This window comes from Phyllobates terribilis, unplaced genomic scaffold (genome assembly GCF_046119375.1).
Source record: "Phyllobates terribilis strain yellow unplaced genomic scaffold, ASM4611937v1 Scaffold_12__6_contigs__length_324123572, whole genome shotgun sequence".
Classification (NCBI taxonomy): domain Eukaryota; kingdom Metazoa; phylum Chordata; class Amphibia; order Anura; family Dendrobatidae; genus Phyllobates; species Phyllobates terribilis.
Window position 1 is genome coordinate 216,469,226 of NW_027362772.1, and position 27,006 is coordinate 216,496,231.

General features: G+C 44.1%; 1 protein-coding gene across 3 annotated transcripts in view; it reads left to right on the plus strand.

Moving 5' to 3' along the window:
• Window positions 1–27,006, plus strand: part of POU2F3 (POU class 2 homeobox 3) — a 129,000-nt gene that overhangs the window by 15,833 nt on the left and 86,161 nt on the right. The window contains exons 1-2 of one of the 3 annotated variants that reach the window (XM_073657848.1): window positions 24,213–24,329; window positions 24,736–24,804. In XM_073657848.1, the coding sequence (XP_073513949.1) occupies window positions 24,744–24,804 (61 nt within the window). In that variant the 5' untranslated portion in view covers window positions 24,213–24,329; window positions 24,736–24,743. Of the gene's footprint in view, window positions 1–24,212; window positions 24,330–24,735; window positions 24,805–27,006 lie in introns of those variants that run through there. The other 2 variants (XM_073657847.1, XM_073657849.1) reach the window with 2 other exon arrangements.

Below are 27,006 nucleotides of genomic sequence, written 5' to 3' on the forward strand. Positions count from 1 at the left end.
CTTAAATTGCACAGAATGCAAACAAGACAAAAAAACAGGCAATATGAACTGAGGTCTAAGATGGTAGACATGCAAGAAATAGGAGCATGTTCACACTAGCAAAAAAGAAACAAAACCTACAAAAGACAAAAATATATCTCATACCCTACCATCATTATATATAAATGTAAAGCAAAGTTGCATAATAAATATAGGGTACTTAGTGAACTATTTTTGATCAAAAAAAGTATACAAGCCGTCCCACCAGCGGCAAGGTGACCCTAAATTGGGACGGTACCTATACTGCCTATATTAAAAACCTTACTGTATATCAAAGTTGAAGTAATGCATATAAAAGGGTAGACAAATAGGACCGGGTCCCAACTCCAGACCACCCAGGCCCGTGGTAAGCTACATATATACCAGTCAGCTCAACAAAGGGGATGCCACACCCTTAAATTGCACAGAATGCAAACAAGACAAAAAACCAGGCAATGTGAACTGAGGTCTAAGATGGTAGACATGCAAGAAATAGGAGCATGTTCACACTAGCAAAAAAGAAACAAAACCGACAAAAGACAAAAATATATCTCATACCCTACCATCATTATATATAAATGTAAAGCAAAGTTGCATAATAAATATAGGGTACTTAGTGAACTATTTTTGATCAAAAAAAGTATACAAGCCGTCCCACCAGCGGCAAGGTGACCCTAAATTGGGACGGTACCTATACTGCCTATATTAAAAACCTTACTGTATATCAAAGTTGAAGTAATGCATATAAAAGGGTAGACAAATAGGACCGGGTCCCAACTCCAGACCACCCAGGCCCGTGGTAAGCTACATATATACCAGTCAGCTCAACAAAGGGGATGCCACACCCTTAAATTGCACAGAATGCAAACAAGACAAAAAACCAGGCAATGTGAACTGAGGTCTAAGATGGTAGACATGCAAGAAATAGGAGCATGTTCACACTAGCAAAAAAGAAACAAAACCTACAAAAGACAAAAGACAAAAATATATCTCATACCCTACCATCATTATATATAAATGTAAAGCAAAGTTGCATAATAAATATAGGGTACTTAGTGAACTATTTTTGATCAAAAAAAGTATACAAGCCGTCCCACCAGCGGCAAGGTGACCCTAAATTGGGACGGTACCTATACTGCCTATATTAAAAACCTTACTGTATATCAAAGTTGAAGTAATGCATATAAAAGGGTAGACAAATAGGACCGGGTCCCAACTCCAGACCACCCAGGCCCGTGGTAAGCTACATATATACCAGTCAGCTCAACAAAGGGGATGCCACACCCTTAAATTGCACAGAATGCAAACAAGACAAAAAACCAGGCAATGTGAACTGAGGTCTAAGATGGTAGACATGCAAGAAATAGGAGCATGTTCACACTAGCAAAAAAGAAACAAAACCTACAAAAGACAAAAATATATCTCATACCCTACCATCATTATATATAAATGTAAAGCAAAGTTGCATAATAAATATAGGGTACTTAGTGAACTATTTTTGATCAAAAAAAGTATACAAGCCGTCCCACCAGCGGCAAGGTGACCCTAAATTGGGACGGTACCTATACTGCCTATATTAAAAACCTTACTGTATATCAAAGTTGAAGTAATGCATATAAAAGGGTAGACAAATAGGACCGGGTCCCAACTCCAGACCACCCAGGCCCGTGGTAAGCTACATATATACCAGTCAGCTCAACAAAGGGGATGCCACACCCTTAAATTGCACAGAATGCAAACAAGACAAAAAACCAGGCAATGTGAACTGAGGTCTAAGATGGTAGACATGCAAGAAATAGGAGCATGTTCACACTAGCAAAAAAGAAACAAAACCTACAAAAGACAAAAGACAAAAATATATCTCATACCCTACCATCATTATATATAAATGTAAAGCAAAGTTGCATAATAAATATAGGGTACTTAGTGAACTATTTTTGATCAAAAAAAGTATACAAGCCGTCCCACCAGCGGCAAGGTGACCCTAAATTGGGACGGTACCTATACTGCCTATATACCGGTCCTATTTGTCTACCCTTTTATATGCATTACTTCAACTTTGATATACAGTAAGGTTTTTAATATAGGCAGTATAGGTACCGTCCCAATTTAGGGTCACCTTGCCGCTGGTGGGACGGCTTGTATACTTTTTTTGATCAAAAATAGTTCACTAAGTACCCTATATTTATTATGCAACTTTGCTTTACATTTATATATAATGATGGTAGGGTATGAGATATATTTTTGTCTTTTGTCTTTTGTAGGTTCTATTACTTATTTTATAGCTTTTATATCTATCTTCTTAAAAAGACATTAGACCAAACCTGGCCACATCAGATAATTTGGCTGTTTCTGTCTGTCCTGAGGACCAAGACAGCTGAAGAGCTGTGAGGGATGTTTAGTATGGGGGAGCTATGGGAACATCACACTGTATAGGGTGCTGTTGGGTATCATACTGTGTGGAGGGTTATGGTAGCATCACACTATGTTGGGGGCTAAGGGGCATCATACTATACTTGTGGGAGATCTATGGAGCATCATGTTGTGTGGTGAGCTGTGGGGACATCATACTGTGTGGGGGGGCTGTGGTGCATTATTCTGTGTGTGGGAGTTATGGCGATATACAGTGTGCCAGGGCTATGGAGGCATCTTACTCTGTGAGGGGGCTTTACAGTATCATACTGTATGGGGGTCTGTGGCAAAATCATGCTGTGTGTGGGGGTTTGTTGAGACAACATATAGTGTGGAAGTCTGTGGGTGTATGATACTGGAGGAAATGGGGATATCATACTGGGTGAGGAGATTTGGAACATCATGTTGCGGGGGCATCAAACTGTGTATGGTAGAATGTACTATGGGGCCATGATACTATGTGGCAGGAGCTGTAGGGGCTGCATGGGGAGATATTAGGGCATCACACTATGTGTGGGGAGCTGAGCTGCCATCACACTGTGTGGGTGAGTTGTGAGAGCATCATACTGTGTGTGAGGGGCTGTGGGGGACATTATACTGTGTGTCAGAGGTATGGAGGTATCTTACTGTGTGGGGGACCTGTGGGGGCTATAGGGATATCATATTATGTGTGGAAGCATCATGCTATGGGGGGATAACTAAGAGCATCAAACTGAGTGTGCAGAGCTGCTGATGAAGGTACTAGGGCTGAATAACAGGAGCATATGATTTATAAAAAGCAGTAAATTATTTGTTTTTTATTAGCTGCTACAGGTGAGAATACAGGTTATACTAAGCCCTATCGTCACATGTATTAGCAGTAGTATCTGGTCAGCATACTTAATTCTGCGCAATTCTAAGCGATGACAATTAATATAAAATAATAATAATATTGAGCAAAAGTAAGTTTATAATGTTGGTTTGGCCCTCCACATCAGTCACGGTCTCTCATGTGGCCCTTTGGGAAAATGAATTGTTATTTTTAACCAAACTTGAGGGGGGAACCTGTTCTACTAAAATACCAGACAGTCTTTATGGTATATAGAGGTTGTAGTTTTAAATTTGCATTAATTTACATACCACAAATCTCTGTCTACTGCCTTTGGGGGCAGGGTGGAGGAGCTATTTTGGTTGGCTCACCCTGCTTGGAACTACTGCTCAAAGTCTTCTCTTAAAAGGATTGTGACTTTTTAATACAACCCCAATTCCAAAAGAGTTGGGACGCTGTGGGACGCTGTGTACAATGCGGAGAAAAAGAGAATGCAATGATTTGGAAATCTCTTCTAGCCATATTTTATCCACAACAGAACATTGAATACAGCAGTAAAACATTAGACATGTTTCCATTTCATTTGAAAAAATTAACACAAAAAAATGAAAACAATTTTATGAGCGCCATGTACAGAAATCCCCACACTTACACGGCTTGTCTGCTATCAATAAAGTTACTAATTGTTTTCTGAGGAACGTTCTGCCACACTGAATGCAATTGGGCAAATCATCAAGATCCGCTGCTGGCAGCTACCTGTGCAATTACTGACCAGTGACATCCCACATGTGCTCAATAGGAGACAAGTCTGGAGACACTGCAGGCTATGATAGCACATTTAGGCCACGCAGGTTGCTCACGGTAACACATGCAACATGTTGTGTTGAAAAACAGCTCACTTTGGAGAATTGGCCGTACCACTGGTTATCTGGTTGATCAATTCTCTACTGTGAGTGAAATTGGACGTCACCTAGCAAGCCTAAGGCTACGGCCCCACTATCAGTATTCGGTCAGTATTTTTTCTCAGGAGTGGGAGCCAAAACCAGGTGAGGAACAATCAGAGAAAAGGTAGAATAGAAACAAGTCACGAATTCTACATTTATCACCCACTCCTGGTTTTGGCTCCCACTCCTGAGAAAAAATACTGACTGAATACTGACCAAATACTGATAGTGGGACCATGGCCTAAGACATGAAATATGGTCTACACAAACCATCAGCAAGCATTTGTACGACATTGGTCTACAAGCCAGATGTCCAGCTACAGGTGATCCAATGACCTCATACCACCGCTCTCAAAGGCCATCATGGTGCAGTGCGATGGAGGCTGGAATGGAAGTGTATCCTCTTCAATGATGTGTGGCGCCCCTGAGGGTTCGATCGCCACAGGGATACTGCACCTCTTTAATGGGGTGTGGTATCTCTCCTTCGAGGTAAGGATGGTGCAACTGTCAGGACCACACCTCTGCATCCAACACTACACCTCTCCCACCTGAAGGGGGCTAATATGCACCAGGGTGATGCCCCAGCCGGGATAAGTGGAGATAGGGGAACCAAAAGATAGAGGGAACCAAGTAGTGGGTGAGGGTGGAGGACGCACATATAGGTTACACTTAATAATTCATATTTAATAAACAGCCATCTTGGGCTTACGGTCTTTTGATTGTGATCTTCATCTCTGAATGTGGCTTTCTGTGTGAACCTGCAGTTGATGGGGACTCGGTCCTCGTACTCTGGTCTTGAGTCGAGGAGCGGGCAAGAGTTAACGGTTGTCTCTACCCGGTCAAGGTCCCTACCCAAGAAGGCCTGGAGCTGAGGAGTCTAGCTCCACCGCAAAAGGATCCCAGGGGGGTGCAGACGGAGCGGTACACGCCACCTGTCCTCGCCATTCTGGCCTAGTCAGAGGGATTCCTGCTGCAAAAGGGGTACCGGCCCCCGATATCTGAATTTGTTACTCTGTGTCTCAGTCAGAGAAGCCCGGAGGCTCAGTGGATCCCAGCGGGTAACGGAGCGGAGTCGCCACCCGTACCCTTGTTCTGTGCATAGTCCAGAGGGAGACCCGGCCTTTCTACACACACGGATAGGAGAGGACTTAGTTTGAAGTCTAGGAACACTGTGGTGCGGGGTCCTGGCTAAAGCACCTGAATTACTCGGGGAGAAGCCTTGCAGCTGCATGCTCTACCGTGAGTAAAAACCCTGGAAGTCTACCCCTATGGCCTCCGGTCTCTTTATTTCTGCACCGCACAGCACAGCACCAGAATTCCTCTACTACAACTCCCTCCATCCGCCTCTCTGCCCTGCTCCGCCTGTGGGGAGTAGCACCATCTCCTGCTGCCACTACATCCCGCCTCAGAGGACTGCCGCAGCACTGGTGGTGATCACTAGACACCACGGGTGGCGTAGTCGATAATAACCACTCAACCCTGTTAGCCCATTACTTTTATGTGACGGCCCTGGGCACAGAACGGGTCCAGGCCACGACTACTTCCCCCAACATCTGACCCGGCTCCGAGTACCGCATCTCCCAGAGAGGGCTGTGAGCGTCACAGATGCATCTTGCTTTTGTCTTGATTGCAATAATGGACGAATATTGGTCTAGAGACTAAGTATGCAACGCCATAGGGAGACCTTCATGAGGGAATGTCACAAAAGGAATATTCCCGGGATTATGGTGTGGGATGACATAATGTACGGTAGCCAGACCCCCCAAGTCTTCATGTAAGATACACTAACAGTTCAGCGTTGCATGGATTTGTTATTGGAATCAGTGTACAACATGATAACACCAGGCCACATGTTCCTTGTGCTACTGTGAGCAGCCTGCATGTCCTAATTGCATTACTATGGTCTGCAGAGTCTACCTGTGCTGCCATGCCTTCGGGAGTCTCCCATCGAGCACATCTGGGACGTCATTGGTCGGCAAGCGCACTCATCGCGGCAGAACATTATTCATACAGCCCATACTAGCCTTATAGATAACAGCCAAGGTGAGTTATTGCATATACTATGCAAATTGTCTCTTCAGATAGGAAGAGGGCCAGAACTCTAAAGCCCCCGTCTCACATAGCGAGATCGCTAGCGAGATCGCTGCTGTGTCACGGTTTTGGTGACGCAACAGTGACCTCACCAGCGATGTCGCTATGTGTGACACTTTGCAACGATCAGGCCCCTGCTGTGAGGTCGCTGATCGCTGCAAAGTATCCTGGACCATTTTTTGGTCGTTGCTCTCACACTGGTCAGCACACATCGCTGTGTGTGACCAGCGGGAGCAGCGATCAGGCTGGTAACTATGGTAAACATCGGGTTACTAGGGGCACACGCGCACCTAGTATCCCGTTTATCATGGTTACGAGCCTGCTAAAGTGAGTGGTAACCTCCCGCTCACTGTAGCAGAGTGGTAACCATGATAAGCAACGGGTTACTAGGAGCGCGTGTGCCCCTAGTAACCCGATGTTTACCATAGTTACCAGCCTGCTCCTGCTTCAGCAGGCTCGTAACCAGGAGCAGGACATCGTGGAAAGATTCTTTCCACGATGTCGCTGCTCCCCTGATCGTTGGTGAGCCTGCCTGTTTGACAGCTCACCAGCGACCACATAGCGACGCAGCAATGATCCCTGACAGGTCGTATCTTTGTCGGGATCGTTGCAGCGTCGCTAAGTGTGACGGGGCCTTAATGCCACCTACAGGAAGCAGCAATCCTAAAGGTCAATATTGACCCTTTAACGAGCCTTATCACATGACTTAGGATATAAGCCAGAACCAGAAACTCAATATGCAGACACTGTGTTTCGGGATACTGCCCCAGAGGAGCATTGCGGCTTTAAAAGTCTCCTCAGCGTGACATGCTTAACATGTCACTCTCCGCAAGGAGAAATGTTACCCCTTAGATACCAGTCTAATGCCTCTCATCCAGCCAAACCAGAACTCATACTTTGCACTGACGAGGGGCAGTGCCCCGAAACACAGTGTCTGCAAATTGAGTTTCTGGTTCTGGCTTATATCCTAAGTCATGTGATAAGGCTCGTTAAAGGGTCACTATTGACTTTTAGGATTGCTACTTCCCATAGGTGGCACTAGAGTTCTGGTCCTCTTCCTCTCTGAAGAGACAATTTGCATATTTCCCAGAGGAGCATTGCAGCTTTAAAAGTCTCCTCAGTGTGACATGCTTAACATGTCGCTCTCTGCAAGGACAAATGTTACCCCTTAAATACCTGCATATATTATTACATGTGCCACTGATACTCGACACTGAAGAAATCGATACGTTTTGAACATTTTGTTTACAATTTTTCACCACTTTTACATCACTTGAGCTTGAACAATCAGAAAGAATTGCACAGCCAATGTAACATGAATTTTCAAAGTACATATACCAGCCTCATCAGGTCTATGGATCTATTTAATAGTGTTTGCAGTTTATATTGCGAAATCTGATAAGGGTTGGATTTGTTCTACAGTCTTAGATCTTCAATGCATTAACTGCCTACACAACCAGCTGGAAAATATTTATTTTTGCTTATCATTAATGCTAATTGCCGTACACATCACTGTAACCATCCACCATGGTCAGATGCTTTGGACCAGATGTGGTCTTCATCATCCTTCACTGTAGACAAAGATCAGAGAAGGTGGAGAGGTACTTGGTTAGGAAAGCATTTTACTAAGCATTTTTTGTTTTTGCATTTTACCCACAAATCAGAGTTTTTAAAATTCCTATAGAAAACCCATTTAAGTAACCACATATTATATATCATTGTTAATAAGAAAGAACCTCAGCTTTTTACCTAAAAGCATCTAACAACTGATCAGGGCTTACGTTGGCCTGGAGGACCTCTGCCCGGAGTAACAATTGGGAATATAAGACCAAAGTATCACTTGGATCAAATGGTTGAAGCCTGTAGTCAGTAACAAACTCAGAATGAGGATTCGGGGGCGTCCTTTAAATCAGCGTGAGATCAATCAGATAACCTCAGTGAATACAAAGCATTGTAGACACAACATTTCTGTTATTACTTCTATCTACTAAACAATTTCCTTCTATATCATTCATTAATATAAAACTGCAGCTGTCAGCAATGCTGGAAACTGCATATGCCCATAGTTGCCCCAATCAGAAGGCCGTATTATATAATCCATAAGCATGTGCATAATGCTTTAAGGCTGGAAGACTCCTCAGCTTTCCTAGTAAAGGGAGTGGTTATGTAATTAATGTGTAATTGCCGCCTATTACCTGCGCTGACCTTACCTCGCTGTATGAATCTACATCTTCATTCAAATCCCTCCTCATCCTCGCTGTAGACAAGACAACATGTTTCATTCAGTGTCACATGGTGTTTTACCTTACAAGCATCATTAGGCTGTGTTCACATGTGGTGTTTTTGCAGCATTTTTTTTCTGCAGGAAAAAAAGCAGTTTTTTTTTTATAATATCAGCAAAAGCTATGAGATTTTGCAGCGTTTTTACACCCATAGAAAGCTGGGTTCACAATAAAAACTGCAAACGTTTGTGCTGCGTTTTTTGCAGTGTTTTTGGTGAAAACTTACTATATTAACATGTACTGTGGGCAAATCACACATGTAATCCACCAGAAAAACGCAGCTATGCGCTGTTTTAAAAACACTGCAAAAACTCCACGTGTGGTGTTAAAATACGGACCTGATGACTCTTTTTCTTTATTGATATAGGGCATAGAAACCACTTGTCTTGAAAATGTTCAATATGTTGTCAGCATGTTTTATATTTATATTTAGTCATTTCCATGTTTTATTTGGTATTTAACATTTTATCGTTTGGGCAAGAATAGGATTGCAATTCATGTAGTCCTCTGTGAGATGGGTGAGATGGCACCGGAGAGAATTAGCCATGCCGCCGTGTTGTTTCGACTGTTCTCATAGGTCCTCTATTAGGGAATGACATGAATCTGTGACGCAGAGACTAACATGACACCATGATGGTCTGATGTGTACCCATATAAAGGGAAAGATTTTGGCGCGGTTGAGAAGTTGGGTGTGAGCCTGTATCTGTATACTCTTGGTGTTTCTACTTGTAGTGGCCGGTGCTTGGCACAGCTTATCTGCCTCCTATTCGAATCAATCGGAGGCGGATGTGCAGTACCGTGCGGCAGCCACTACAAGTAGATGGCCAGCTCCGTAAGCAAATACTTCCAGCCGGCGGCTGCCACCACTGATCACAGCTGATTGGTGTGGGTGTTGGGCGTTGGACCCCGGCTGATCAGACATTGATAAATCCTAAGGATAGGCCTTCAGTGTAAAAGTAGTGAACAACCTTATTAATAATTGGGGGGGGGGTTAAAGTTTCTGACAGTTTCCCTTTAAAGTTGAACAGCTATGTACCTCACTGAAGTGTAACCAATGTACTTAGGTGCCGCTTGGAAGTGTTACCACTATGCTAACATGTCTGTTAGGAGATCTGTAAAGGTGTTTGAGTTTACGAATGGTCTTGGAGAATTCCTCTAGGGCCGGCCTTACTCCAAGGAAGTTACAACCAACTCATCTTCCAGAGTCACATTATCAGCCCCTATACATCAACACCACCCCAGTCACTGCGTGCCACTCAGCCGTGCCCATTCACAGTATGTATATGGCACTACACAGATGCAGGTATTGAAATGTAGTTTTTTGTAGGAGTTGTTATTGCATAAACTTGTTTTATTACATTATTTCTTGTACAATTGTGTGTATTCACGGTGAATCCTTTCCACCAAATTATGTATATACCGCAGAAACATGCCTAATGTACAGGGAGCAGCAGAATATCATCCCTGGCAAACTAACAAACACATTCACAATTACTTAATGCAAAACCCTAATCATTTATCATGTGTGACACACACCCTGGCCTTGGAACAGTCTATTTTAATCAGATCTTCTACAGCACCTCAATGTTAAGTGAAATACAGACAAAGTGGTATATCTGAGTTAGGCCTCATTCAGATGTCGGTGATTTTTCTCGTACGCAAAGAAAAAATGTTCCAAGTTTCATGAGGGTTATTGATCAGAGTGTCATCATAGTTTGGTCAGTGTCAGTTTTTAGCATCAGAGTTTGGGAAGAGTTTCATCAGTTTTTTTCGAAAGAAAAAAATTAACTGATGGAGGTTTCTCAAGCTTCTCCTATCAAACAGTCTGTGAAAAATGGTCAACACACTTCTGACTGCTGTCTGATTTTTTTTCATGGACCCATCTGCTTTCATTGATGAGTATGATCCGACATTTCGATCAATATCGGACAAGTCTCTGAGATTTTGATCCGATGAAAAAATTGGACATGTGAATTACCCTTTGAATTCATCAAGGGGTCTAGTATTCAGTATCAGGTCATTTATTTTCTATACTGTCACCTTGGGGGCTCTGCCATTGGTGTCTGAAAATCTACATTCAAAAAGTTAAATGGTGCTCCTGCTTTCTGAGCCCTGCTGTATGGCCAAACATTAGTTTCCGACAACATCTTGGATACCACTACGTTTGGGAAAATTTTCTAACAAGTTGTGGGTTCCATTTTTTCCAATTAACCTTTGCAAAAATGAAAAATTTGCAGCTAATGTAACATTCAAGTGATAAAAACATATTTTTATTATTTTCACGGCCCAATGTTATAAAATCCTTTGAGGCATCTGTAGGTTCAAAACACACATTACACCACTTGAATCAGTGTAGTTTCCAAAATGGGGTCACTTATGGGGCTGTTTCCTCTACTGGCACCTCAGCAGCTCTGCAGATGGCGTCCATAATCTATGCAAACATAATCTGCATTCATAAAGTCAAATGGAGCTCCTTACCTTCTGAGTCCTGCCATGTGCTCAACAAGTGGTATACAACTACATATGGAATATTGATGCGTTCGGTAAAAACTTGTCACGTCTGTCTGAGGCCACTGGCTCAAAAGGCTACCTCGGACAGACTTGGCACCGGCCACTCCATCTGGCAGGTTCCAGAGGAACCACAATACCCTTTAACCCCTATACAGGGATCTGGTATCACAACAGGATCCAGTGCCTTGCTACCTTGGAAGGGATACCGTACGAAAATGCGAAAAAGAGGTAGGAATGGTTGCGAAGCAGAGTCAAAGCCAAGAGGTCACATCAGGAACAGAATCATAAAACAAGTGGGTAGTCATATATCAAGCCAAGGTCAAAGAACAGGAATAATCAGGACAAAACACAGACTGGCACTGGGAGCTGGCTTTAAGGGGTTTATATAGAACAGCCCCCTCAGTGCTGACAACAGACAGAAATCAAACCAACAAGATTAATCCCACAGCTTCCGGGCTGGCCAGAGCCACAAGTCCCTGGAATTAAAATAGGATTGATAGTATCAAGCATCACCCATAACAACGGTGTGGCGCCGTCTAGCGGCTGATGCAAAAGCCGGCACAGATGTTACAAAATTGCTTCCTAAACTATGACATCTATTTTCTAATATTTCCCCTTGTAAGAATGAAAAATTTTAAGTTAAAGTAACATTTTAGTCAAAAACAATTAAATTCTGTGAAGAACCTGTAGGTTAAAAATTCTCATTCTACCCCTAGAAGAATCTCTTGAGGGGTTTAGTTTCCAAAATGGGGTCACTTGTGGGGGATTTCTTCAGTTTTGGTAAATACAACAAGGCGTCCGCTATCTATTCTAGCTAAATTTACGCTCCAACAAACAAATAACGCTCCTTACCCTCCAGCCCTTCTGAGTGCCCAAACAGATGTTTTCAATCACATATTTGTCACCGTGTTCTAGAGAAAATGTGTTACAAATTGTGTGATCCATTTTCTCCTCTTAACCCTTGTGAAAATTACAATTTGGGGCTAAAACAACATTTTACTGGAAAAAAAATAATTTTTCATGTTCACAATCCCAATGTTGTGTAGTTTTAGGAAGTACCTGTAAGTAGAAAATATTCACCACACCCCCTAGATTAATTCTTTGAGAGTCTGCAAACCAGATCTCCACTCCAAGAATCGAATAGCTTCTCTTCTGAGCCGTGTGCCCAAACAGCAGTGTTTTACCGCATATAAGATATTGCTGTGTTTGAGGGAAGTTGTCTAGCAAATTGTGGGGTCTGTTTTCAATTTTACCCTTTGTGAAAATGACAAGTTTGAATCAATACTTTAGTAGAAAAAAAACACTTTTTTTTTTTTTTTTTTAAATTCCACATTACAGTAATTCCTGAGAAACACCTGAGGGGTTAACAAATTTTGAGAAAACAGTTTTGAATATTTTGAGGGCTTCAGTTTTAAAAATGATATAACTTTTGGGGTTTACTAATATATAAGCCCCTAAAAGTCATTTCAAAACTGAATACGTCTGTAAAATTGGAGTTGGAAATTTCCTTGAAAAAAATGAAAAATTGCTGCTAAATTTTAAATCCTTCTAACATCCAAACAAAGTAAAAAGACATTTAAAAAATGTAGTGGACATAACTTAGATATTAGATGATAATTGTTGTTTATTAACTAGTTTGAATGGTATGATAATCTGGTTAAGGGGAAACATTCAAAGTTTGAAAACTGCTAATTTTTCAACATTTTCGTCAAGATTCAGATATTTTCAAAGAATATCGACCTAAATTTACCACTAAGATAAAGTGTACTGGGTTACGAAAAAACAATCTCAGAATCACTGGGATATGTTTCAGCGTTCTAAAGTTTTTATCACATAAAGTGACACTGGTTGGAATTGAAAAATGTGGCTTGGTGATTGTGGTCAACATTGGCTGCACTCTGCTTAGGTGAACAGTAGTGATGAGCGAGCATGCTCGTTACTCGAGATTTACGAGCAGGGGTGGATTAAGAGTAGCAAGGGCCCCGGGCAGTTTAGAAGGCGCGGGCCCCCCCCCCCACACACACACACACACCGGATGTATCACGTGACATGTCACATGATCCCCTGTGATAGATCATGTGATAGTTCACGTGAAATTAATTTGGCACAATATTAATTATAATATTTTTTTTTAGGCTGTGTGCACACTATGCGTTTTTTAAGCGTTTCCGCAGCGGCAATTCCGCTGCAGAAACGCTTAAAAAATGCTTGGTAGAAGGTCTGCCATGTTCCCCAATGATAATCTGCATGTATCATTGCGGAAAAATCCGCAGCACTACCAATTATTTTGCGGAAGCGCGGCGTTTTTGCCATTGACTTGCATTGGAACACATGGAATCCGCATCACTGCATCTGTAGATGCGGAATCCATGCGTTTCAATGTGCGGATGGTACCCGGGTTTGGAGAACAGGAGACCCTCCTCCGGACCCGGGTACCATAGAACCTGTAAAAAAAGAATAAAATAAAAAATAAATATTATACTTACCTTCTGATGGCCCCCGGTATCTTTATCCGATGCGTCCTGGCTTGCCGGCAGCTCGCGATGGTCTGAAAAGGACCTGCCGTGACGTCATTTAGTCATGTGACGGGTCACGCGACCACTGAAGTCGGCAGGCCATCAGAAGTATATATTTATTTTTTACCATTCTTTTACGGTCACACTATATAGGTAAATCCATGCTGGTTGCATGGATTTATATAGTGTGACCAAGTTGTCAAGCACTTTCCAAGTGATGCTAAAATCGCTTGGAAAGCACTTGTCAACCCGCATGCGGAAATGCATGTGAAGAACGCTTCACTTCCGCTTGTCCCTGGCAGGAAAAACGCATGTAAAATCCGCATGTACAATCCGCATGTGTTTTTTTCTGCCAGGGAGATGCAGAAACGCTCAAAAAAAATCCAGAGTATTTCTGCATCGTGGGCACATAGCCTTACATTAATTATATGACTCAATATTGAGCACACGTAGCCATCTATACACAGCGAGAGGCCGCACGGTGCCATCTATACACAGCAGGAGGCCGCACATAGCCATCTATACACAGCAGGAGGCCGCATGTAGCCATTTATACACAGCGGGAGGCCGCACGGCGCCATCTATACACAGCAGGAGGCCGCACGTAGCTATCTATACACAGCACGAGGCCGCACTGCTCCATCTATACACAGCAGGAGGCCGCACTGCGCCATCTATACACAGCAGGAGGCCGCACTGCGCCATCTATACACAGTAGGAGGCCGCACTGCGCCATCTGTACACAGCAGGAGGCCGCACGTAGCCATGTACACACAGCGGGAGGCCGCACGGTGCCATCTATACACAGCAGGAGGCCGCACGGCGCCATCTATACACAGCGGGAGGCCGCACGTAACCATCTATACACAGCGGGAGGCCGCACGTAGCCATCTATACACAGCAGGAGGCCGCATGGCACCATCTATACACAGCAGGAGGCCGCACGTAGCCATCTATACACAGCAGGAGGCCGCACGTAGCCATCTATACATAGCAGGAGGCCGCACGGCGCCATCTATACACAGCAGGAGGCCGCACATAGCCATCTATACACAGCAGGAGGCCGCACATAGCCATCTATACACAGCAGGAGGCCGCACTGCGCCATCTGTACACAGCAGGAGGCCGCACGTAGCCATCTATACACAGCGGGAGGCCGCACGGTGCCATCTATACACAGCAGAAGGCCACACGTCGCCATCTATACACAGCGGGAGGCCGCACAAAGCCATCTATACACAGCTGGAGGCCGCACGGTGCCATCTATACACAGCAGGGGGCCGCACTGCGCCATCTATACACAGCAGGAGGCCGCATGTCGCCATCTATACACAGTGGGAGGCCGCACGGCGCCATCTATACATAGCAGGGGGCCGCACGGCTTCATCTATACACAGCAGGGGGCTGCACGGTGCCATCTATACACAGCGGGAGGCTACACGGCACCATCTATACACAGTGAGAGGCCGCACGGTGCCATCTATACACAGCGGGAGGCTACACGGCACCTTCTATACACAGCAGGAGGCCACACGGTGCCATCTATACACAGCGGGAGGCCGCACGGCGCCATCTATACACAGAGGGAGGCCGCACAGCGCCCCCCCCCCGGAGACAGCAGGAGGGCGCACGGCGCCATCTATACTCAGCAGGAGGCCGCACGCAGTCACGCACACACACAAACATATACAGACATATACAGTACAGACCAAAAGTTTGGACACACCTCATTTAAAGATTTTTCTGTATTTTCATGACTTTGAAAATTGTACATTCACACTGAAGGCATCAAAACTATGAATTAACACATGTGGAATTATATACTTAACAAAAAAGTGTGAAACAGCTAAAAATATGTCTTATATTCTAGATTCTTCAAAGTAGCCACCTTTTTCTTTGATGACTGTTTTGCACACTCTTGGCATGACCGTGTACTGCCAACCCGGGTTCCATAGTACAACATGCCCCCCCATCTTCCAGCACTCACCTTTCCCCCACCAAATAAAAACACTGCACCTGTATTTCTTTTGGATAAATTTGGCCACAGCGACCATTTTATTAACAAACAACATTAACATATTAACAGTGTTATAAAATAAATAAGACGGGAGGGTTCTTGGAGTTCAAATTAGATCTGGTATAAATTAAACCGAACTCGAACCACCATATTACCCTCAGCCGTCCATCACCAGCTCAAGGGCACCAAAAGCTCCCAGGGTAAAACCCCGTCCAGAGCCCAAAACCAAATGCCAGATCAGCCCACTTAATCAAGGCATTGCCTGTGATTATCCAATATTCTTTCCACCAACACTTCTGTGCCAACTCCAAGAACCCCCCCCCGCCAAGTCACTGTGACAAACCCACATAAAAACTTTACATATCCTTTTGAATATAACCCATTATAATACATAATAACAATAACTCCTTTATCTCCTCCTCAGTAAAAACCACCCTTTCACCATTAATTTCACAGGATACCAACAGAAAGAAGGGGTGGGTGGGTGGGAACTTTCCCCACTGACTTCCTTCCTGGACTGACCATTTTCCCACACTTTTCCCTATAATAACTCCCCCCCCTTTCCCAATGCCCGCCCCTCCAGGCTTATAACCAATCCCGATATTGGGATTTAAAATTACACCCTCCTGGCCCATCCCGGTCATGTGGGGCTTCCATCTAGTTACACTTGCTTCCTGCCCCCTTCTTGACCGTGTACTGCCAACCCGGGTTCCATACTACAACATGCCCCCCATCTTCCAGCACTCACCTTTCCCCCACCAAATAAAAACACTGCACCTGTATTTCTTTTGGATAAATTTGGCCACAGCGGCCATTTTATTAACAAACAACATTAACATATTAACAATGTTATAAAATAAATAAGAAGGGAGGGTTCTTGGAGTTAAAATTAGATCTGGCATAAATTAAACCGAACTCGAACCACCATATTACCCTCAGCCGTCCATCACCAGCTCAAGGGCACCAAAAGCTCCCAGGGTAAAACCCCGTCCAGATCCCAAAACCGAATGCCAGATCACCCCGCTTAATCAAGGCACTGCCTGTGATTATCCAATATTCTTTCCACCGACACTTCTGTGCCAACTCCAAGAACCCCACCCCCCGCCACCAACGAACAGCCCTGCCCACCTCAGGCTCGTGAGTGCCCCAACACCGCAAAAGCCCTTTCTATCCCCTCCTGTATGGCCAATGCCCATAAATCAATGCCAATATCATTCAAATGTACGCCGTCCTTTGCCCAAAAGTCTCCAACTCCCGCTTCCAGATCAAGATGTCGCACGCTTACTCCCCCGTTCCTGGTAACAAAAGCTGATATAGCTCTGTTCAACTTTACACGTGCCCTATTAATTCCCTTCAATGATCTGGCCTCCCTCTATTTTTTCCTTGGCACAATGTCAGACCACACTGTCAACACCTCAGGAAAGGATGTCCATAACCTTAACAGATCAATTTGAATGTCCCTCATCAATTCCCTAACCGGTCGAGACCCCAAATCATTCCTCCCCATATGCACCACCAAAATATCCGGCGCCCGATCCAAACAAGCTGCTTTATGGAGTTCTGGCAGCACCCTTCTCCAAACCATCCCTCGAAAACCCAGCCACCGAACCACCGCTTGCTCTCTGCTAAAACCCAATTGCCTACCGTCCGGCCTCACGTCCGCCCTCAGCGCCCCCCAATGGACGAAAGAGTGTCCTAGAATCCAAACTAGCAACGGGACGCCACCTGCAACAAGACAACCAAAAGGTATTCAAATCTCAAAAGATAAATTACATAAGACCCATACCTAATGCCTTACATAAGACAGGTAACGATCAGAACTCCACCTCCCAATGCGTTTTATCACATCCTTGCCTAATCCCAAACCATCAGCTTCTGATGCCGCACCAATTCTGAATGAATGTGACCCGTATACCTCAGGGCTAAGGCCCAGCTCAGCAATCCCTTTTTTAAATTTTATGAATTGAAAACGTGACAAAAATTCTCCATTTTCATGGCACAATAATGGGCCCTTCCGCCCTGACCAAACCTGCCAGTAAGCCAATAAACATCTCCTAGGACAAAGAAAAGATCCAATAACCTCACCCAATATTACTCGTTTACCTCTGCCCATTTGATCCGTCTTCCCCCGCCTAATCCAAAATTCAATGCCCCCATCTCGACCGCTCACATCCTCAGCAAACAAACCCCCAACCTTATTCCTACTTGGTGCCACCAATTCACCTCATCTTAGCGCGCCAAAAAAACGCCAATGAAAAAGCCAGCTTAAACAGTGTGGCTTCAAAAACTGAACAACAAATCTTAACCAATACAAAACCCAAACGTTCCAAAATACTAAAGGTTACCGGCCTTCGTTTATCCAACACTTTACTTCCTCTCCTAAAGCCCTTGAGAGCTTGCTTCACTCAAAAGGACTTCGTACCATCCTTCATCCCCTGCAATTTAAAACTAAACGCTAAACCTGCAACAAACTTGCCAACTTTTGAGACCGACCATCCTCTCTCAACTGCCCTTCCCACGAGAAACAACACCGCCATCTCTCTATCTCCATCACTCTCCATCACACCCCACTGCAGAATCCAACTTTGCCATACTCGCCACGCTGCCTCGTATGATTCCCAGGTCTGCCTTGTGATGGACTCCCGTATTAACCGTCCCGCTCCTCCATAACCAGCCGCCACAAACGCGAAGGGCATTCCTGTCCCACGTCCTCTGCCTCTGGTGCTAGCGTCCGAAAACGATCCCACTGAAAACGAGACAAGGCATCTGCTATGGAATTTTGTACACCTGGAACATGGACTGCTGTAATCCAAGCGTTCAACTTAAGACAACAAAGTACTAGTTCCCTCAGTAGCCTAATCACAGGCGGAGACGAGGCCGACAAACTGTTGATGACAGACACCACTCCCATGTTGTCGCAATGAAACCGAATTCTCCTGTTGGCAAAACACTCTCCCCAAATAGTAACCGCAACAACAATAGGAAACAATTCCAAAAACGCCAAGTTCCTCGTAAGACCCCTCTCTTTCCACATATTCGGCCACTCGCCAACGCTCCACCGCCCCTTCCAGTAGGCCCCGTAGCCGGCACCTCCTGCAGCATCCGTAAATATCTCACAATCAAAACTGTTCAAAAACTCCTGCTGGATTAACGACCTGCCGTTATAACTTTCCAAAAACAATTTCCAAACTTTCAGATCCTCCTTGTGGTCCTTATTTAGGCAAATGAAATGATGCGGCGCACGCACTCCTGCTGTCGCTCCTGACAACCTGCGACAAAATATTCTGCCCATTGGCATAATCCTGTACGCAAAATTCAAACGCCCTAACAGCGATTGTAGCTCCCTCAGGGTCACCTTGCGCAACTTCCCGATCCTGTCGACCTCCTGCTTAAGCAAACTCAATTTATCATCAGATAACCGACACTCCATCCTTTCGGTATCGATTACAATGCCTAAGAAACTTAAGATGGTGCAAGGTCCTTCCGTTTTTTCTTCTGCTAACGGTACGCCAAAATGCTCCGCTACCCACACCATAGTACCTAACAAATTCCTACACAACAACGATTGCGGGGGGCTTATAAACAAGAAGTCATCCAAATAATGAATAACCGACTTAACAGAAGCCAGGTCCTTCACTACCCATTCCAAAAAGGTACTAAACATTTCAAACAAAGAACATGAAATAGAACAACCCATTGGTAAACACCTATCCACATAGTACTCCCCTTCCCAAAAACAACCTAACAACGGGATGCTATCCGGGTGAACTGGCAACAACCTAAAGGCCGACTCGATATCAGTCTTAGCTAGCAATGAGCCTGGCCCGTAATTCCGTACCCAATGCACCGCCGCATCGAATGATGTATATTCAACCGAACATAATTCCTGCGCAATGCCATCATTAACCGAAAGCCCCTTCGGGTACGACAAATGCTGAATTAAACTAAACTTATTCAGCTCTTTCTTGGGCACAACCCCAACGTCGAAACAATCACCTTGCTACTAGGCAATTCCTTAAACGGTCCAGCCATCCTGCCCAATTCCACCTCCTTAGCCAACTTCCCACTAACCACTTCCAGATGAAGGGAAGCCGACGTCAAATTTTTAACCGAAAAGGGGACCTCATGATCAGGAGGAGGGATTCTAAACCCTTCCAAAAAAGCATCTGCAATGACCTTAGCCTTCAACTGATCCGGATACCTACTTAGAAAGGGGGCCATCTCGTGAACCCATTACAATGGGAGCACACATGTTTTAATCTACAGGAGGTCCCATACTTGCATTGGCCATCATTAAATTGCCAGCAAGTTCCCGCCTCCTTTTTAGTGCTGTGTGCCCCCTGACTACTTCCCCCGTGTCCTGCTGATTGGTTCCCACTACTGCTGCTCCCGTGAAAGGACGGCCCGTACCTCACTGGGGCCATAACCTTCAGCCACAACCCAATGTCCTTTTGATCCCATCTGATCTCCGGGCAGACTGCTTTTCTCTGCCGAAATTGCTCATCATCGTAACCACGCCTGACCCCCGTAAGTACGATGAGCCTCCCCAGTAGCATCAAGGTAGCAAAATAAACCTGAGCAATTATCCGGAGCTTTTTCCCCAATAACGCTAGCCAATATTGCAAAAGCCTGTAACCAATTAACAAACGTCTGCGGAATCAACCTCCACCTACGCTTCTCTTCTTCCTCTTTTTTACTATGGTCCTTTTCTCCCTTATCCAGGTTAAACTTTTCCAGCGGAAGAAGGGAAAAAATGTCAACATAGTCATCCCGCCAAATTTTTTCCTTTACCTCTTTTTTTAAGTGTGCCCCCAATGGCCCCTCAAAGCACACATATACCTCCCCTTTCGCTCTATCATCCAGTTTTACGGTATCCGCTTTGTCCTTCTCCGTCTGTACACAAACCGATACCCCAGAAGGTGTCCCGGTTGCATTCACCGCCGACCTGGCCGACTCACTCCGCCCCTGCCACAACACCGGTTGACTAGGTACCCACGCCGCCGCAGGTAACAACCCTCCTTGATTAACTCCACCACCGTCTATTCTAGCCAAAATTTGCAACATGCTAAACAAAATATCGCTAAGACCCACTACGTCTGACCCACGACCTCCCCTAGTACGACTGCCTATCACCTCCCCCATCCACTAATGACCCAGCGGGCAACAAACAATACATGGACGCATACTCACCAAGCTGCGCAGGTGCTGAGTCCCCGCCAGCCGAACGTCCCGAGTCCTGATGAATCCTGGATTCGCCTTGACCCTCGCCACACTCCTATCCGCCAGACTCCTGCTTCTGCTCAAGGCCCGCGCCCCTGGCCTCCTCGTCACCAGGGGGGACCTGAGCACGTGCCGATGTCCCCGCCGAACGTCTCCCGACAGTCCCGGCTCCAGTCCTCCCCGCCATCCGTGGCACTCCTCGACTTCCAGACCCGGACTCCCTAGCCCGATACGTGGTGGCCCGTGGGTGACTGCCAGGCAGCCCTGTGCTGCTGCCTGCCGCTCCACTGCCATGGATTTGCTGACTTGAGCCAGGCAGCAGGTCCCCGAATTGCTGCTGCCTGCCCATGCACCTGGGCTGCTGTCTCCCTTTGCTGATGTTACTGGCAGGCACCCCGACTGGTACATGGCCAGGTGTGCCTGCTGTGCTGGTGGCCCCTCTGGTCCCTTCATCCGCTCTGGGGCTCCGATTCCTGGTGGGTAAGCGGCGCCATGCAGCGACGCCAACTCCTGCAGCGGGGGGCGTGTCCAAGCGCCCGCCGCTCACTTCCTGAGCGCCCCTGTCACGTGACGCCGGTTCCGGAAGTGACGTTTGACGTACTTCCGGTAAGGCCCCGCCCACCGGAAGGTGACGCTTTTGCAGCGCGGGCCTTGCTTCGGGCGCGGCCCGGGCTCTGGTATTGCGGCGCGCCGCTGGAGCAGGCCGCACTACAGATGAGCGGGGCACTTCAGTCGCGGACCGCGACCCGATGCTGGAGGAGCCTGCAGGACGGCTGGGCGGATTCCTGCCGCGGCGGGCGCGCTGGCGGGGGGTTCCGGCGGTGCACTCACCGGACGCAGGGTCCCCTGAGGGGCTCCGCAGCCTGCGCCTGCTGCCCATGCTCACCATCTCCAGGGAAAGCCTCTCGGGGGGGCCGCGTCCTCCTGCCGCTTCTTCCAGATCCCGACGGAGGTTCTTCCGCCCCGGCGTTCCCCAGCAATCCCGACAGCTGGGACTCCAGCCACCCTCCATGCCTGGTTTTGGCAGCCTACCTCAGTCTGGCGATCAGGGAATCAACGGTTTCCATAGTCCTGGTAAGTGTACCCAACAATGGGAAAGTGGCAGGTTTTTTTTTTTTGAGTTCAGCAACTTTCCCCACTGACTTCCTTCCTGGACTGACCGTTTTCCCGCACTTTTCCCTATTATACCTCCCCCCCCCCCCTTTCTCAATGCCCGCCCCTCCAGGCTTATAACCAATCCCGATATTGGGATTTAAAATTACACCCTCCTGGCCCATCCCGGTCATGTGGGGCTTCCATCTAGTTACACTTGCTTCCAGCCCCCTTCTTTCTCTTGATGAGCTTCAAGAGGTAGTCACCGGAAATGGTCTTCCAACAATCTTGAAGGAGCTCCCAGAGATGCTTAACACTTGTTGGCCCTTTTGCCTTCACTCTGCGGTCCAGCTCACCCCAAACCATCTCGATTGGGTTCAGGGCAGGGTTCAGGGTTTCTTAGGCATTCCTCACATGTATTAAAGCTGTCAAACAGTCGCAAATCATTAGCATGGGTTTGACTAAAACATAACACCCGAGCACGCTACTGCCATAAATCTGTCAAATTAGAAAAAGCCAGGTAACTTTAACTAAACTCCATAAAAAAGTTGCATCCTTTTGTGCAAAAATTATGTGTACAAAAATTATGTGCATAAAAATGTGCTACTTTTTTGGTGAAATTATGCTAAGATGATCTTCATTTCTTTTCCCATTTTTCCCTCTTCTCTCCTCTTCCTCCTCACCCCATTGTTTGGTTGCCTTTCCTTTTCCTTCATTCCTTTACTGAACCCTTATCCCCTATACTGTAAAAATCCCCTAATAAAACGAATTTTGAAACAAAAATGTGCTACTTTTTATGTCAGAAATGTTGTTGTCTGGTTCATCAATACAAGACCATAGGGATCAGTGAGAAAAATACTCTATTATTGTTCTTATAATTATTATTAGATGCTGTTCTATGAAATCATAGTCATCCAGAGGTGCGGTATACGAGCTATCACTGCTCAGTATATCCCAGAATTACTACAGGGCGGTGTTTTAGCTATAAGTGTCTAATCTTCACTAAATTGCTAGTTAATTCTAGTTATTGCTATCCAATGCAATTATATTATTACGATTCTGAATTTTTAGAAATATAGCTGTATTTACATTTATTGCAAAAATCTAAATGTAAAATTATTGTGTATATACAAAATCATATAATAAGTTAGATTCCAGCAAGGACAACATCTGCAAGGAGTTTGTATGTTCTCCCCGTGTTTGCGTGGGTTTCCTCCGGGTTCTCTGGGTTTCCTCCCACACTCCAAAGGTATACTGATGGGGAATCTTGATTATAAGCCTCAATGGGGACAGCGATGATGTCTCTAAATTAATGTCGCTATATAAGCAAGTAAAATGAATCAGTTTCATATTATTTAGAATTTGTATATATTCTGGTAGTAAGTGTTCATATAAGAAGCTGCTTTGAAGACAAAGGGTGGTCTCACCAATCATTGATTTGATTTAGCGTTCCGTCCGTGGATCTCAGTGGGATTGCGGACCGTAATGCACAGACCGGCCACGGCTCTCCTGATCGGAGCGTCACAGCCTCATAGAAATATATGAAGCCGCCATGTTCCTGGCGGGAGACTTGTGATTGGCCGAGATCCACAGCATTAGCCCTTAGATTTCTCTTTTATTCATTCACTTTGGATTTTTATTAATAATAAACTATTGATAGTTCTTTTTTATTTTTTAAAGCATTCTTACATTGCAGCAATTTTTCCTCACCTGCCTAAAACTTTTGCACAGTACGACAGTATTAGCCAGTTTGTGTTGATTGTTGATTTGACTTTTGCTCCTAATATTATGGCCCCATACACTTCTAGCTATTGCTGTTTCATTCATCCTCGAATTACTGCATTTTCTCCCTAAAATTGCTCCTTTTGTCTTGTTATACTTATTGCCAGTTGTTATATTGTTGTGATATGAAAAGTTTGTAATTTTGTCATTTTTACAGTTATTATAGCTTTTCCATAATTAAACCTAATTATTCTCTATGTAATAATAAATTAGATATAATAATAAATTAGACAGCACTTGTCAGTTCATACTGATTGTTCCTGTACGGATTTGTTTCTAATTTTATGGCTTTTCATTAGACTTCTTTTTTTTTTTTAACTTCAGAAAAGTTTAAATGCCCTGAGACCAGCACATTGTTATCTTATGCAAATTCTGCCTGACAGCTGCGATGTGACTGGCTGCCTGTGGCATATGCAAATGATCTCCTTTATCTGTTTGGTTTACATGAGTACTAAGGGTTAAAAACCTGAAAAGGGAGGAGGGGGGTCAGTGTAATTTGTATAAAATATTCCTCTTCTCCAACTGACTTGTGCATCACCTGGAGGAGAGACATAGTGCAGACTGCAGGAGCGGCCATAGATCTCATCTGGAGGGGCCGACATAGTAAATCTGAGAGGTGGTACAGGCTGAATCCAGGTGAGGAGAGCCGCAGAGTGCTGGAGAGAGGGCTGCTCTTAGGGGTCTCCTTTAAGGGACGTCACCCATGCAGATCTCACATAAATGATCTGTCCAGTAGGGAACATGTCAGATCTTCTATGGGAGAACATACTGACATGTTTTGCACATTTTTGAATGTTATCGTTCACATCTGCGCCGATTGTCATTGATTTGGGCAATGGTTTCTGCAGATAGGTGACCACACTTGGACAAATGTACAGGACTGATGAGGTTCTGCCACTCCCCACCTGATGAATATGATAATACCTTGTTGTGTACACCGGAATTTGAAAGTCCAATGAATTTTATTGTAATGCGATGATTTGTTTAGAGAGATACCATAAACATTTATTAAAATTGACTTCTTTTCCTGGACTTTTCTCAGGTATTAACATGAGCCGTGAACCAGATTCCACAGAGGAGCAGCAAAACGCCGGTGGTCATCTGCAGAATGGTAAGAGCCCAACTCCGGGGAGGAAAAGGGTGTGAAAAGTACTGGTTTGTCAGCACATAATGTAGAGTTTAGTAGTGTTTTATTGAGTGTCACATTTATATAGTGCAGAGAGGAGGGCATGCTCTCCAAACGTATCACAATGTGACAAAAGACAATCAAAATGTGCAATAAAACTCATTCCAGTAGTTCTATATCATTGTATGACACCTACAATATTGTATATACATAGGGGTTGCTAGGAATAAAGAAGTGGTCCTAGAGAAAATGCTATATAACAATATATGATACCGAAGGTAGATAGATAGATAGATAGATGATAGATAGATTGATAGATAGATATGAGATAGATAGATAGATAGATTGATAGATAGATAGATAGATATGAGATAGATAGATAGATAGATAGATATGAGATAGATAGATAGATAGATGATAGATAGATAGATAGATAGATATGAGATAGATAGATAGATAGATAGATGATAGATAGATTGATAGATAGATAGATAGATATGAGATAGATAGATAGATAGATAGATAGATGATAGATAGATTGATAGATATGAGATAGATAGATAGATAGATGATAGATAGATTGATAGATAGATAGATAGATAGATAGATGATAGATAGATTGATAGATAGATAGATAGATGATAGATAGATTGATAGATAGATAGATAGATATGAGATAGATAGATATGAGATAGATAGATAGACATAAATATAGATGGATAGAGAGATATGAGATAGATTAGATAGATAGAGAGATAGATGATAGAGAGATAGATGATAGAGAGATAGATGATAGATAGAGAGATAGATTAGATAGATAGATAGACAGATAGATAGATGATAGATAGATAGATAGATAGAATGATACTGTAGATAAATAGATAGATACTGTAGATATATAGACAGATAGATAGATAGATAATAGATGATAGATAGATAGATAAATAGATAGATGGATAGATAGATGGATAGATAGATGGCTAGATAGATGATAGATATATGGATAGATAGATAGATGATAGATAGATATTAGATAGATAGATAGATAGATAGATAGATAGATGATACATATATGGATAGATAGATAAATTAGAGAGATAGATATGAGATAGATAGGTAATAGATAGATAGATAGATAGATAATAGATAGATATTAGATAGATAGATAGATAGATAGATGATACATATATGGATAGATAGATGGATAGATAAATTAGAGAGATAGATATGAGATAAATAGGTAATAGATAGATAGATAGCGAGAGAGACAGAGAGATAGATATATAGATAGAGAGACAGATAATTAGATTATCCAATGTGGTAATATTTTGCATGTCTTATTTTACAAGTGGACTAATTGTTATAAATTGTTTTAATTTTTCTGCTTTCTGACAAATAATATATTACAGGTATTCCCTTCTTGTATATTGCTTACTGGTAGCTTATGTTTATAATCAAGTATGTAGCTTTTATTACTTAAAGCACCACTCCGATGTATTTTTGCACTAGATTGGCATCACTGAGCTGCATGTGTAGTAAAATACTTACCAGCTGCGGTTTTCTCCTGGTGATGGCGCCGCTCCGGTCCTCCTTGTGATCACAGCTCTTGACTGGCCAGAGGTGAGAGTCAGCGGCACAAGCTGTCATTGTGAGTCTGTCAGAGCCTTGTTCGGGCTTCGTTCTGGCTCTCACAGACTTACATTGAGAAGTGACTTCTGGTCCTACCAGCAAGCACCGGAACCATCCGGCTAGTCTCAACTCGGGTCACAGTTCGCTGGGAACAGAAGAAGACAGCAACAGGAAAAAATGTTACTAGACGTAGGGAACAGACATTAGTGATACCACTTCAGTGCCGAAATAAAAAAATACACCAAAGTGGCGCTTTAAGATTATTCTAATTTTCTGTTCTCTTAGTACACGGCTGCCACATAACATTACAGGTACATGCTGTTACATTTTATAGGGAAATTTTAAAATGAATTGTTTCATAATCTATCAATCAGAATCAAAACCAATAATCATAAAATGATGTGAAGAAACAGAAAAGTGTAGTAAATTGTAGCATAGTTGAGATGAGTGGCGTCTGTAGGCAGTGCTTCTGCCGCTCCATACAATCATAGCCACTGGAATGGAAATGATTTGTCACACAGCTGCAGTGTTTCTATCAGTGTCAGTAGTAACATCAGT